Source organism: Lissotriton helveticus, chromosome 2_1 (assembly GCF_964261635.1).
Source record: "Lissotriton helveticus chromosome 2_1, aLisHel1.1, whole genome shotgun sequence".
Classification (NCBI taxonomy): domain Eukaryota; kingdom Metazoa; phylum Chordata; class Amphibia; order Caudata; family Salamandridae; genus Lissotriton; species Lissotriton helveticus.
This window is the reverse complement of record NC_136059.1, coordinates 1,759,103,275-1,759,119,337: the sequence shown is the minus strand read 5'-3', so window position 1 is coordinate 1,759,119,337 and position 16,063 is coordinate 1,759,103,275. Positions and strand designations below refer to the sequence as shown.

The following is a 16,063-nucleotide window of genomic DNA, read 5'->3' as shown; positions in this document are numbered from 1 at the left end:
CGGAGAGTGGTCAGAAAGTGTGCGCGGAAGCGTGGTGTGATCAGCCACCCATCCCGCCAGGCCCGGAGAAAGTAGCCAGTAGTCAATTCTTGTGCTGGTGTTATGGAAGTCTTGAGTGGTGAGTAAAAGCTGGGGCATGAGCATGCAGTCTGGCCTCCACATCCAGCAGGGAGAAGTGTGAGCAAATAGCAGCTACCGCAGCGCGAGCAAGTGGTTTGCGATCTGGGGAGGAAGCCGTCCTATCTCTGCCAGGGTCCATCAATAGGTTGAAATCGCCCCCCAACGCCAGCAGCTCTATGTCCGAGTGTAGTAGTGTCAGATGCAGGTCATGGAAACAGGCCGGGGAGTCAGTATTAGGGCCATAGACCCCAACCAAAGCAATTTTGTAGCCATACAACACACCAGAAAGTAGCGCATATCTGCCCTCTCTATCCACCTTGCTGTCCGTAACTACAAAAGGTATTCGTTTGTGGACAAGAATCGCAACCCCCCGAGCATACCTACTATAAGTGGAAAACACTCTATGAGTCCCCCATCCCCTAGCCAATGAGGCTGTATCCGCCTGCACTAAGTGGGTTTCCTGTAGGAAGAGGATGTCCATCCCATGACGGTCAACATATTGCAGAACCTGTTTGCGCTTTCGAGTGGTGTTCAGGCCACGAACATTCCCTGACATCAACTTTAGTCTGGAGGGACCAGACTGCATGCCTAACCTGGCCATAGCGATAAACCAAGGACAGTAAATGGTGAGCCGTCAGCTAACAGGCCGATACCATGAATCTCGCAATTAAACACAAATATAAATTTCCTCAAATAAAACATACACCCCGTCCCCCACCCACCACCCAGCCTCCCAACACCCCAAGAGAGGCAGAACCCCAACAAGCTCTGAACAGTTGCGCAGAACACAAATAGCAAAATATACATTGTAACAGAGCATATCAGCCAACTAAAAGATAATAAACCCCAATAGAATCGGAACAGACAGGCATTCGCCATGGGGGGAAGCAACGCTACCCCATGCGGGCGGCCCAGCAGAGCGTCCAACGAGGTTTCAGCACGAAATGTTACCTCCCAGGGCGGAACTCTCAACCACCATACATAAGAATCCAAGAATAGAGTGCAATTGGGTGATCAGCCTAGGCCAGTTTCAGCAAACAAATCAGCACTGGCCTGTGTGTCGGACTGAGGAGGAGAATGAGGCCTAGATTCGGGGGCTGAGCCCGGTTGCTTTTTGTAGCCATGGCAGAAATCTTGGGCCTCTGCCGGAGAGTCGAAGATGCGGAATCGGCCGTTCACTTCCACCTTCAGCCGTGCCGGATATAGCATGCCGTATTTCAAGCCAAGATTGCGGAGGGCGGCCTTGACAGAAGTGTACTTCCTACGTGCCTCTTGCACCATGTGAGTGTAGTCCGGAAAGAAAGACAGCTTGCTTCCCTGCCACTGCACCTCTTCCATCTCACGTGCGGCGCGGAGTGCAGCATCACGGTCCCGAAAGTTCATAATCCTGGCAATAATGGGACGAGGTGCCTGTCCAGTGCGCGGCCTGGGTCCTAGGGACCTATGTGCTCGTTCGACGACAAATCCAGCCGCGAAGGTGTCCCTTCCGAACAGTTCGATAAGGAGGTGTTCTACAAAGGTGTCGAATCGGCCCGTGGCAGTTGTCTCCGCCACTCCAAGGATTCGAATAATGTTCCTCCGGCTACCCGCTTCCAAGTCCTCATTCTTAATGGCCACATCCTTAAGAATTTTTTCGACTCGTTCCAGCCGTTTCAGTGTTTTGGCGGCCCTGTCCTCAACATCTGAAATTCTGGACTCCGCTAAGTCGAGGCGGCGGTCATGGGCTTGCACCGTGGAACCAATGTCTGACAGTTTTTTCTCTAGGCTGTCGAAGCGAGTGTCCAAGGCCTTGAAGCCAGCGCGCATTTCACCCATCATGGTGGCTACCATGGATGCTGCGTCGCCACTTTCCGTTGTGCCGACAGCACCAGAAGCCGCGCCAGGTAGGGGGTCCGTGGTAAGGAGGGGAGTTTTATCGAAGCTGAGCTTCCTTTGGTTAGGATCTCTTTTCCCCATCCCCAAGGCCGTGTGGAAAAGTGTTGCAGCAGCAAATATGGCGAAGGTGGCGGGCAGCCAGACAGAAAGCAGGGTCCAATGAACCACTTGGCGTCACCACCACACCGCTACCAGAGTGTGGGCAGGCCAGACGATGGTAGCGGAAAGAAGGCCGGACCCAGTCCTTAGGCGCGTTGTTCCAAAAAGCAGCGGTCAGGAATAGCCAGCCTCGCAGCCCAAAAGCGGGACCCTCTCCAGTATGGACGCGTCGGCACACTGCGCGCAGTGTGTCGGGGAGCAACCCTCTCTCGGTGACCACACCGGAGGAAAGGGGAGATACACGGTCTCTCGGCCGGCATGCAAAAGGCGGGGCCGCCGTGTGTCACCGGAGAGCGCCACCAGCTACCCCAGCCGCACCACTCCCAGCCCCCACCCTCACCCGCCAAGCCCCACAGCCACCACCCGAACACCAGCGCGGGCCCAAAATCGAGGCCCCGGCTCCGGCACTTCCCTAGGCCGCAGGCCGCAGTTGTGCACCAGGAGCCAGGCGCCCCAAAAAAAACGGGAGCCGCGGAGGAAGGGAGATGCAGTGTGAGCCCAGCGGGGGGAAAAAGGCGGGGGAAGGAAGCGCAGCGGCCGAGGGCCGCGCCGCACTCACCTGGTGCACCAGCCCAGAAGGGAAGATGGCGCCGAGGTCTGAAGGCCTCGAGTCCCCTCTGCCGTATACGCAGCCTTAGGTTGCTCCCGCGGCGTGGAAACTTCGCCCAGCTGCCCAGGGTGTCATCAGCAGTCGGCTCCGCGAATCTGGGGGAGGCAGGAGTAGCGGATCACATCTCGCTCGCTGCCGCTGGGAGCCCGCACGGAGGAGCTTCACGGCAGAGCGGCCATTTCGTTCGCCGCCGTGGCCACGCCTCCCAGACTATTAGGTTGTTGACAAAGCTCTGCTCCTACTTTTCCACTGTGATTAAACCAACATTCAAATATTTAGTTCAAGCATAATACATTGTTCTACTGAGGCTCTATAAAAGCAACATTTACTATAAATTGTTAACTATAATTGAAATCTGCCAAATTACAAATGAACAGTGGCACGTGCATTTTAGAGGTATATACACCATATAATGTACGTAGTTAACGGGTCATATAATGTTCCTAGTGAAGTGCTTTCTCTCACAAACTTATAACAATAATAAAAACTACCTAGTATTAATAGAACGTGCAATATTGTTTGTCTGAATCCCGTTAGACTTCTGAAGTATGTGAGAATTTGTTGATGATTTCAAAAATTAACATTATTATGTGTTTGGCAAAGGGTGTGTGTTAGAAACGGGGTAGCGTGGTGTGGAGCGAGTAGGCTAAACTCCAGGGCATTGTGTAAAGCTTCTGCACAGCACACTCACAGGCGACACACCGGACACACTACAAAAGATTAGGTGAAAAAAACAGCATATGTATTATGCAGAACACGTCATAAGGCAATCACAGTTGTAACAGAACAGTGCTTACTGGCACCAGGTATACATTTACAGGGGATTATATACACGGCAGGGCCAATCGGGCCGCTGCCCGAACTATCACAAATACACAGGAAGAATAAAGGTAAAGTCCAACAGCGTTAGGACACATTGGCATCAGACCTGAAAGGAAAACATGCCTTCAGGCCAGTAGGCCTCACCTTAGGCATAAAGACATCCTCAGGCATGGGGGAAAAGCATTAACATGGAATGCAAAACCATCAGCAGTCAGCCTTAGGGGAAAAACATTGTCAGTAACATAGAGCATTGGACCGGAACATCTGTAGTAGGCCTAGACCTGTGAACGCCACATTGAACATGCACATTAGCATTGGCATTATCATAAGCATAGATGTAATATTAGGCAGAACTCTAACGATGTAAGCCTGTGGGGGAGAAAATTATCATTAGCATTAGGTAGGACCATAAAGCATGCTCACATGGCATTAAGCATAAAAGCACATAAGGCACATTAGGGCATCAACAGTACCTATATGCATATAAACACATTAGCCTGTTTCATCTGGTTGGCATGAACCCATTAGGCGTAACATATCAATCTTTTCTGCATCACATGAGGCCTACTCATAGGAGCTCGGCATAAGCCACCTTATCAGGTATCAGCACACTAGTATTAGGCCTCGGTAGGCATAAATCTGAGGTGTAAATGCAATATCATTAGCATTAATGCTGTAGGCATGAAGTATAAAACAGATCCTATGTAACATTAGCACACATCCTGAGTCTGGGGCATAAAACATGTGAACATAGGGCATGGAAACACATTTAGCATAGAGGCCCTACTTCCAATAGGCATGAATCACATTATGCATAACACCTTAACGCAGGCATAACCTTAGCACTGCATAACATGACCTGGGGCGCAATCCTATTAGCATAAATCACCCTTGCATTTGGTAGAGGAGGCAACATCAACCCCATACAGGCACATTATGCATACAAATAGGCCGTAAGTATAACATCAGTAGGGCACACGTGGTAATACCCAAAACAGTCGCCCCCGTCGGTACAGGTTAGTTCCTGGCGCCACTGCGCCTAGGGAGCCCCTCTCAGGGACTCTGAGAGTAGAAAATGCCCAACAGGACTTGCCAACGTGGCAGCGGCCCACAGCCGCGGTGCCGTTGTGCAACTAGACCCCCAGGGGCCCAAACTGACGTGTTGGAGCCCCCTCCTCTGGGGCTCAGGAAGTACCAAAATGCGCTCAGGTTGCAGCTGCCCACTGTTGGGCGGGGCAGCTGTGAGTTTACTAAAAAAACGGGCAGCCCAGTCCGTAGATTGGAGCCCCCCTCCGGGGCTACTAAATCAAAAATGCCACTCGTGGCAGCGGCCCACAACGGCGGTGCCGCAGGGTAGGTGGTCCAACACTGGCACTTCTGGTGCCCCTCACGGCACCCACAAGGTTTCCCAGAGCCCTCACTCACCGGGATTCTGCTCCGCCGCTGCTCGGGACATGCGGGGCTCTCCTCTCCAGCACGGTAGCCCCGCCAGCAGCAGCACCGTCCTGGCGGCTCCTCTGGGACTCTCTGCCCCCTCCGGACCTGTCCTGACTCCGGGCACCTCGTCGGATGTCGCGGGGCTCTTCCTTGAGCATGGGAGCCCCGCCGGACTGGTACAGCAGCTTGTGGAGGCGGGGTAGGCTTCCGCCCTCCTGGTGCGGCTGCAACTCACTCGGCTTCACCCGGGCCCCCCTCCTGAGACCCGGGACTTTAACGGGGAGCCCGCGCGGCTCCCGACGGCTACCCCCCAGGCCGTGGGAGGCGGAAATGGAGACCGTGAGGCTCCGACTCAGCAGGCCCCGCCCACAGGGAGGCACGGGTGCCTGTCTTCCGTCTTCTGCTTCTCAGCGCTCTCTCCCTGGCTACGAAGCGCGGGGTGGGCTCCCGCCTTCGTTTTAAAAGGATCACTGAAATAATATCGACTACCAAAATATCGACTACCCAAAATATCGACGAGAAAATATCTACAACCAAAATATCGAGTTTGTATGTACAAACAGGTAAGTACAAAAATATCGAGTACAAAATATCGTTAACAAAAATATAGTTGTAAAAAATATCGACTTTAATAAAAACAATGTTTAATTACATTAATATAAAAAACTTAATTACTAAAATATAATTAACAATACTTAAAATAACTTTTAATAATTAAATAATTAATGAAAGTAAAAAAATATTATTTTTTAATCATATTTCTTAAAACATATATATATATAGTAACAAAATTTAATTAAATAATAGCCAATATTATTAACGTACAAATACAAAAAAGTAAAAATTACTATTCCCACTGCAAAGAGTGCAACAGTGGATATATGACGTTACAACGCAACGTTTACAACGCACTACCATTACAACGTAAGTATTGGTAAGTATATAATAATTTTTTTTAATTTAAATTATTTAAAATTATTTAAATATAATTTAATTTAATTTCATAAAATTAAATTAATGTAAATTTAATTTTACTTTATTTTTACACTGTACCCCTGTACCCCTGTACCCCAAAACTGACCCTGAACTCTAAAAAAACCATTTACCCAAAAACCCAAAACTGACCCTGAACCCTAAAAAAACCCTTTACCCAAAAACCCAAAACTGACCCTGAACCCTAAAAATACCCCTTTACCCAAAAACTAAAAACTGACCCTGAACCCTAAAAATACCCCTTTACCTAAAAACTAGAAACTGACCCTGAACCCTTAAAATACCCCTTTACCCAAAAACTAAAAACTGACCCTGAACCCTAAAAATACCCCTTTACCCAAAAACTAAAAACTGACCCTGAACCCTAAAAATACCCCTTTACCCAAAAACTAAAAACTGACCCTGAACCCTTAAAATACCCCTTTACCCAAAAACTAAAAACTGACCCTGAACCCTAAAAATACCCCTTTACCCAAAAACTAAAAACTGACCCTGAACCCTTAAAATACCCCTTTACCCAAAAACTAAAAACTGACCCTGAACCCTAAAAATACCCCTTTACCCAAAAACTAAAAACTGACCCTGAACCCTTAAAATACCCCTTTACCCAAAAACTAAAAACTGACCCTGAACCCTAAAAATACCCCTTTACCCAAAAACTAAAAACTGACCCTGAACCCTAAAAATACCCCTTTACCCAAAAACTAAAAACTGACCCTGAACCCTAAAAATACCCCTTTACCCAAAAACTAAAAACTGACCCTGAACCCTAAAAATACCCCTTTAATTTAACATAATTAGCAATTAATCAATTAAATTAAATTAATTACCAATTACATTTTAATTAATTAACAAATATTATTTAATTACCAATTAATTAAATATTACTACCAATTAATACATTTACATATTTAATAAATAATAATTAAATTACTTCCCACCCTATTCCCCTATAAACCCACAACCCGCTACAGGAAATACATTATTTTAATTTACATAATTAGCAATTAATCAATTAAATTAAATTAATTAACAATTAAATTTTAAATAATTAACATATAATATTTAATTACCAATTAATTAATTATTACTACCAATTAATAAATTTACATATTTAATTAATTATAATTAAATTACTTCCCACCCTATTCCCCTATAAACCCACAACCCGCTACAGAATAAAATTACACAATAATTTTAAAAAAATCATTAATTAAAAATAATTATAACATAAAATGACACTTTTCACACATATTATAACATAAAAACACTATAAATAATTACATATTATATAAAAAAAGATATTTTTTACTTTCGATATTATTTACAGTCGATATTACTTCACTTACCTTAAAAACGATATTTTGGCTGTCGATATTCTGTCCTGTCGATATTTTCTCCAAACGATATTTAAAACTCGATATTTTGTCCATTCGATATTGTGGAGTCGATATTATGTCTGTGCACCGTTTTAAAACAAAGTAGAACCACCCGCGGGGTGGGCACCCACGGAGGTCAGTGAAGGACGGGGTAGGCTCCCGCAGTATTGAAAGGCAGGCAAGACGCGGCAAAATGTGGGGTGGGCTCCCGCTTAATACAAAGAAGCCAAAGTGCCCAATAACCCGGGGGGGGGGGGGCACCCGCTAAATAAAGGCAAAACACGGGGTTGGCTCCTGCTGTTTTAAATAAGCCTCAAACTCGGCAAAGCGCGGCAGGATCAACTCTCCTTCTTCCTCAGAGTCCAGGCCATTAACTTAAAGCGCTCACGAGGTGCTGGAGGGCACAAAAAGCTTCATGGACAAGCAATAGTGCTCCTCTTCTCCTGGCACATTAAAGTAGCGCTCTGGCAGCACAGCACTGTAGACGGCAGCTCCTCTCTTCTCCTGGGCAGACCACGTGCTCACAGGGCGCTCGACAGCAGGTAGCTGGAAGTAAGGTATAGCGCTCCCCAGGTACTGGGCTTAGGAAGGCAGGAGAGCAGGCAGGCAATACTGGCTAAGATCCTCAGGCAGTGGGCACTCATCAAGACAGGACAGCAGTTCCTAGGAACAGTCAGCCCCGTAACGTGGCACTCCTCTTCGCACAGCAGTCTTCCCTCCAGTAAAGGGCTCTCACTGACCCTATGGACAGTAGGGGGATACAGATGGGCAGAGGGGCCAGCACACAGGCCCTTGTGGCGGTACCTCCTGGCAGGGTGTCCCCTCTCAAGCAAAGTCCACGCACACTCTGAGCACATGGAGGCACAGCCCCCCTATATATACCCCACTCACCCCACCATCTAGAAAGGGCTAGAACCTTCTAGAAGGCTCCTGGCAGTCCCAGTCCTAACTGTCACTGTGGGGGAGGTGTAGGGCACCCTGTCACTCCGAAAACTAGACCGCAACCCTCTCCAGGCAGGCGGCACAAAGCACACAGCAATGGCGTCCATTTTAAAAGTTACGTTTCTGCAATGGTTAAAATAAAGATGCGTACACCATTTCACACCATTTATTATTTTCTTCTCACACCACACATGGCATATACATTTCCTACCATGGGGGAGATGACCCCTAAAGGGGGGGGGGGGTCCTAATATACTTATGCAAGTCAGGAAGCACACACACTTGGCACTGCTAACCAGCGCTAAAGTGTCCAATGTCCTACAACCACCCATCCCACAACAGCAAAAAGACTAGGGGAAAGGCGAAACAATTCGGGATGACCCTGCAAGCAGGGCCATGTCCAACAGTGTGTTTTTCCTCCCGAGCAAAATTCTGCATATGAGTATTTTTTGCAGAAAAACGTCTGGTTCAATCAAAAGCTATAATCTGAGCTGATAATCTGCTTAATTTTAATACTTGAACCAAACGTCGCAAAGCTATGTTCTTTGAGCAGTCTGGTGGAAGGAATGATGGTGTCTTTTCATTTTATGGTGAAGATCAACAATGACAGAGAACATTAACTGTCTCGCTTTAACATACATTAGTTTTATTATTCACTGTAACTTCAAAGCAAAATATAATTCAAACCCTAACATTAAATCTTACCCTGACACAAGCCCTAACTTTAATCCAAACCATAATCAAACTCTTTGCCTTTCTTAGAACCAAAATCACAAATTGAACTCAGTGCTAAAAATAACACTTAAATACAAGTAAAAATAAAACCTGGACATTTCTTAGTAATTTCTTTTCATTGTGGAGTCTTATTTGTAAAGGTAATCTCTGTTCTAGATTCGTTTCAATAATACAATTCCAAATTACTCAAATGAAAATATTAGCAATTCGAAGCATCCTTTTTTTCATCCATGCCATTTGTTTTAATATGTCGCATGGGACGAAAACAACTTATGTTATGCTACTGATGTCCACCACGGCGCAAACATTATATCCAAACAGTGAAATGTCTGGCCTTATCCTCATTTGGCATAAACCTCAGAATGACATACAAAATCACCACTGGGCTTCCAAATAGTTATGCATCCCATACAAATGGGTAGATTGTGTCATGCAGTAATATATGACCCAAAGATTACGTTATTCCAGGAATATATTTTTAGGTTACAGTAAAACATATATTGTGAAATCTCCTGCCAATTCTGTTGTACTGTTTGGTAAAGTAGCTGTAGTGGCTCACCTTTGATTTCCAAACTCGTCAGCAGTTTCAGCTCATTTTGTGTACAGGCTTGCCCAATGTTGTTCTCTGCACAAATTTCAACTGAATACATAGTATTGGACTCCAGGCCTTTCAGCTGGTATTGCATAACAGAGCTGTTTCTGATGTTCACATCATGATTGTAGTCGGTGTTGCCCTGCATCTTATAACGGATGAGGATTGATGAGATTGAATGACCCTCTTCTATGGACCAAGAGATGATAGCCGCTGAATCTGTGATGTTCAGCTTTGTAATGTTCAGAGGTGCAGGAGGAAGAGCTGTGAAAAACAAAAGCATACAATATGTTTGCATTACTTCTAAACCTCCAGTATGCATTCAGGTATATTGGCATAGAAATTTAGCTTGTCATTTTTTTATGGCACTGTTGCAAAATCAATCTCCAATTTCCTTTTACCATAGGTCTTGTAAGAAATTAGTTACTGTTTGAGGTGGTTGAAATCCTTCTCAAGCAGCAACCACAATTCTTCTCAGGTTGAAGTCACAAGCAAACCCTAAATTAACCTGTACTCAGCCCTTAGGTAGCTTGGCACAGAACAGTTAGGCTTAACTCAGAGGCAATGTGTAAAGTATTTGTGCAACATTTCAAACAGTAACATAGTGAAAACATACCACAAAAGGATCCCACAACAGGTTTAGAAAAATAGAATAATTTTTAATAAATAAAACAAGACCTAAATGAAAAAAATGTAATCAGTAGAACTGTAGATATTCAATTTGATTTTTTTTGGGAAAAATAGTGCCAAAACGTGTAAAGCTCCTACTGTGGATATCTGGTTGCGCCGGACTGGGAAAAACTCAGAAGTTCAGGCCAACCACGGAATGCAGGCCGACTACAGGCACCCAGTTAGGCGCGCTGAACAGAGTAGCTTAAATCCTGGTTTGTGGAGCGTTGTGAGGCTCCTCATAAATGATGTGTCGCATAGCCAAAGCGATGCGTCAGTTCCGAGATATGGCGCGGCTGAGGTGTGAAGTCCTGCAGCTTTGTCGAAGATCTTGCCAATGAGGGCTTGCGAAGAGAAATCCGGACTCGAGGATGCATCGTGCAGTTGGGGTGATGCATCAGTTTCGAAGAGCTGTGATGCAGAGTCCGGCATCTTTGTCGAGGCTGCTGTAGACAAAGGATGCGAGGGCCTGCACCAAGGCAGCCTTGGTTCCAATGTGACGATAGGCTGCAATGTGGGTATTTGCAACTGTACCGATCCACACAGTAGCAGCAATGTGTCAGTTATGCTCGGGTTTGTGCCACGCGGGCAGAGGAGATGCGTCAGTTGTACTAGTGCCACGGAGGCTGGCAGAGCACCTTACGCCAATTTGCAAAGGTCCAACTCTGGGGTGGCACCACATGGCAGGGTAGACACCCAGATGGCAGAACCCAAGTGCAGGTGCAAGGTTGTTGAAGGCCTTTTGTATCCCAGTGACTTCAGACCAGGAGGCCAGCCAACTAGCCCTTGGACTCACTCTGGGGTTCTGTGTTGAAGAGATGCAGGTCCAGCAAAGGGCAGCAGATCAGCACAGCAAGGTAGCAGTCCATCGGTCCAGCAAAGTGGCAGTCCTTGTAGCAGCACAACAGTCCATCTTCCTGGAAGAATATCCACTGGTCTAGAAGTGTATCGAAGAGTTGGTGTCTGAGGTCCAGTATTTATACCCAGTTGTGCCTTTGAGAAACTTCTAGAGGTATTCCTTTGAAGTACCTAAGCATCCTGACTTCCCTGTCCTGGCTCTAGACAAACTACAGGGAGTATGCTGTCATTTGTATGTAGGCAGGACACAGTCAATTCAGGTGTAAGTGGGGCTGTGCTTAGTTCCTCCCTCCCATCCTGCCTTGATGGCACATCTAGGTAGCCTGAGCACCCTATTGTGTGTGGCTGTCTAGGAGGAATACACAAAACCCAACTATCAACTACATCCAGTCATGTGACCCAGGGACAGGTTACAGGCACTATATGGCTAAGGCAGGAAAATGCTAACTTTCTAAAAGTAAACAGGTAATGGTGTCTAAAGGGGATTTATTTTTATCAGAAATGTTTCAACCAATATATCAACTATACATGATGTCTAGCCATGATATCCCAAATCAATTTATTTAATATATATTTATATTTATCTGAATAAATAAATTCAAATAAACTTGTTTATTATTAAGTTTATATTGAAAATATCAGATGTGTAAAATTAGGGGTTTGGTCTACCAATGACGTCAGGGCGGCAGTCGACGCCGAGCCTATTTCTCTTTCAGACATTGTTACGAGGCCGCAGTGGCACTGAACGCCATCTGATGCGCATCCGATGGAGCTATCTGTATCAGACAGCTCTCCATCTGTCCCTAGACAACCTGTCACTGTTTTTCCTATGGGAAAAACAGTTTTCAAGGTGGAAAGGAGAATATAAGGGATCAAAACCTTTTGGACGACACTGTTCTGCCTCCTGTAGAAGGAAATTGGTTGTCAGAACTGAGGGGCATATTTACAAGAGGGACCTTCCTGCACATAAACACTCATTGCCATTTTGTTGTTTCTATGTGTGCTGCCCAAGTCAGCACACATGGAAACTGCAAAGACGAGGAGAAATTAAGCATTTCTCCTCATTTATTTCTCCTTGTTTCACCTGTTTAAGACCAGGTTTCCCCTGGTCTTAATTTTGATGCTGCCTCCGATTTATGCTGCTCTTGTAAATAGGGGACAGCGTCTCAATCAATGAGTGTTAAGGTGGAACGCCCACCACAACACCTGTTGCCCACTCCTTTCATGCTAAGTGTAGCGTGAAAGGGTGCCTTATTTACAAGGCAGTGTTAAGCCACATTAAGTGGCTTAACACTGCCTTGTAAATAAGGCAAAGCTCCTATCGCCATGACAACGTCACTAAAAGTGACGTTGTAGTGGTGATAGGGACTTGTAAATATGCGGTGAGTGAGGCTCGTGGAAATGAGTCCTCTACAGTTTCTGACTTACTTTCTTCACCTGGTATTAGTACAGTGGTGAGTTACTCCTATGTAAAAGTGTTAAGAAGTGCTGTAGTCTTGGATTGGCAGCTTCCCTCAGTGGAACTATCCACAGATCCTTTAGTGAATGTACTTCACCAGAGAGAGACTGGTGTGGAGCTCTTATAATGAGTCTCTATACAACATTTTGTTAGGAACTTGGGCAATTTCAGTAACAGGGATGACAGTGTACTATGCTATATCCCATAGGCATCGGTCCGCCCCTGGGGATCGTGTCTGTCTCTTAAAACATCCCTTGACAAAACGTCTGGTTGTGCAAGCAGCGACAGCTTCTGCTGACCCTAGAGTCCTTCCTCTAGTCCCACCAAGCACTGAGTCCAGATGGCTGGAAAGTTTTCTCTTCGGTTAGTGCAGCATTGCGACCTTTGAATACTGCATGTGTTCTTGGCAGGCTTTCCCATGCATTATGGAACTCAGTGGAGCGTTTGATGCATTCTCTTCCAGAGGAAGCCAGAAGTGAACTGCTACAGTGGGTGAAGGATGGCAGAGAAGTGGCTAAATTTACCATAAAAAGTGGTATGAATTCCACAAATTCCATGGGGAGAGCTATGGCTCAATCAGTTGTGCTGCAAAGACATGCATGGTTGCGTTAATCTGGGTGGGAAACAGCCTTTTCAACGCAACCATTACAACGCATGTAATTAAATTGCATGCCGTTGCAACGCAAAAGGTGTGCAGCAGTGGGTAGAAGGTGTTGGATTTAACTCTAACACCTTCCCTACTGTTGCACACACTGGAGTTGGAATAGAAAATTAATCTATTCCAACTTCCAGCGCTCCCCCAACAGACAGTCGGGGAAAGTTTTGCGATGCAACGGTATGCGATGTAATGGCATGCGCTGTAACGTCACATATTCTTCTGGGTTTTCTGAGGAAGCCCAGAATAGCCTAATCGATATGCCATTCGATGGTGACACCTAGTTTTCATCCTTTCTGAATTTGGAAGAAGGATTGTTATGGTTGAATAAGTGGCATATTCCTTATGATGACACACAGTGTAGTTCGTAATCCAGGTGTTAATGGTTATACACTTATAGTTATTTATATATAACATCATCACCCTAATTTTCGACATGTTACGATGATAAAGGGTATTATATAGGCAGTTATTCTGAAGGACTATTTTCAAGTGGAGCCATATTCTTTAAAGTTATTACCTACTATCCTACAATAGGTTTTCATTAGTTCTATTTACTGTTAGGTGTGGAAGTTTTGACTTTCTACTTCAGGTCTGTCGATGACATCTTTCATTGTGTTTATTTCTTTTCTGATACTTCATGGGTTGTTGCCTGATACACAGGTCATACCGTTTTTTCTTTACTATGAAGAAGAGCTTATGTTCAAGAGATGATAACCATTATGGGTTATTCTGTGCTCTGAGTAGAGCATCTTTTGTATGCTTGGTAAGCAGTTGTATATACATGCTGAAGCGGGATCACTCAGCTTGTGAAGTAAAGACCCTCATTGGGGAGATTACAGTTACCAATCTGTCAAGAGTTAATTGATCTGTCTTAAGATAAAATAAATTCACACAATTTAGTATCCCTTATAGGGTTATTTTGGTTATTAAAACTTCATGCGAGTCTCTGTCTGTGGCTTCCATGTTGTAAGAGAGTTTATTTAAAATAATCTCTCATCCCTGTTGTTAATATGTGACAGTGTTTTATATATATATATATATATAGAAAAAACGAAGTTGCCTCCAACATGAAGCCACATCACAGTGAGTTAAATCCTTTATTCATGGAGTACAGGATAATCAAGCCATCTGCTCCTTTGCAAAAGTTTCAAAAAGCCAAACGCGTTTCGAGCGCAACAGCGCTCTTGATCACTGGCACAAGGGAAAGGCAGCACCCGTTCCACCTGCGTACATTTCAATGTCCCGCCTCTGTGGGAGTCTACGCATGGGATGCTGGTAGTTGTGGTTCGTGTTAAATGTTAACCCCAGTGGGTCGCATGCCTCGCCCAAAATGTTTCAAAATAATATCCCAAGTGGGCTGCATTGATGCTGTCCGGAATGTCACCCTGTCCATACAGCCTCCATGAAGCGGACTCACCGTCCCCACAGCGTCTGAATCACTGTCGCTGCAGGCCCGCCTTGTCAGCAGTGGGGCTCCATCGCGGCGGGGCACGCCGCTGAACATAGAAAAAACTAAGTTGCCTCCAACATGAAGCCACACCACAGTGAGTCAAATCCTCCTTTATTCATGGAGTACAGGATAATCAAACCATCTGCTCCTTTGCAAACGTTTCAAAAAGCCAAACGTGTTTCGAGCGCAACAGCACTCTTGATCACTGGCACAAGGAAAAGGCAGCACACGTTCCACCTGCGTACATTTCAATGTCCTGCCTCTGTGGACGTCTACGCATGGGATTCTGGTAGTTGTGGTTCGTGTTAAATGTTAACCCCTCGGCTGTTTTAGTTAGTTGAGCTAACTTAACTCGCGCCCCGCAATGCACTGCTGATGATGTCATATATTACATCATTCAGGACATGGTCAGTGACATCACTGATTACATCTCAAATGACATCATTGATGACATCATCCAGTGAATATGTAGTTCTGTACAGTTTAAATATGTTTTATACACACATATATATATATATATATGTCCAACAATTTCTCCCCACCTGGAAAGAATTTGAGCCGCACTCGGAGCTTTGAGATTTACCGATTTTATTTGATGGATGGGAACAGGACAAGGCTTAATTCCTGACGCGTTTCGTTTCTGCTAGAAACTTTCTCGAAGGTGAGCCTTGCACCAAAACACGTCGTGTGTCTCTCAGACCGATGTTTTATGTCCCATTGGATTTCACTTCCTCCGATGGCATAGCTTTGGGAATCACTTCCTTCCAACACTGCATTGTGGGGCCTGATGTTCACACGGCTGTTCATGTACTTTGCAACCCTCCAGTGGGCGGTGCAATTCATATCCTGTTGTGAGCAAAATCACTTTCTCTGCACATTCCATCATTGCCGGTAACAAAGTTCCCCCATGTCAGCCTACTTTGAAAGCTGACTCGAGTGTAATACCGAGGTCCAGTCCTCGGCGGCACCGCTCTCCAGAAGTCGTTTTACCGATTCCAACAATATGGTTCCAGGTTGGAGAGTCTTGGCGCTCTTGTGGTGGGTGGGCTCTTCGGCAGAACCAAGCTGATAACAATGTCCAACAATTTCTCCCCACCTGGAAAGAATTTGAGCCGCACTCGGAGCTTTGAGATTTACCGATTTTATTTGATGGATGGGAACAGGACAAGGCTTAATTCCTGACGCGTTTCGTTTCTGCTTGAAACTTTCTCGAAGGTGAGCCTTGCACCAAAACACGTCGTGTGTCTCTCAGACCGATGTTTTATGTCCCATTGGATTTCACTTCCTCCGATGGCATAGCTTTGG

The 16,063-nt window shown here is 45.4% G+C and overlaps 1 protein-coding gene across 1 annotated transcript in view; it reads right to left on the bottom strand.

The window, feature by feature from the left end:
• The window catches only part of TEK (TEK receptor tyrosine kinase), a 668,093-nt gene that overhangs the window by 246,517 nt on the left and 405,513 nt on the right, over window positions 1–16,063 (bottom strand). The window contains exon 13 of the mRNA XM_078676713.1: window positions 9,632–9,928. Within this exon, the coding sequence (XP_078532839.1) occupies window positions 9,632–9,928 (297 nt within the window). The remainder of the gene's footprint in view (window positions 1–9,631; window positions 9,929–16,063) is intronic.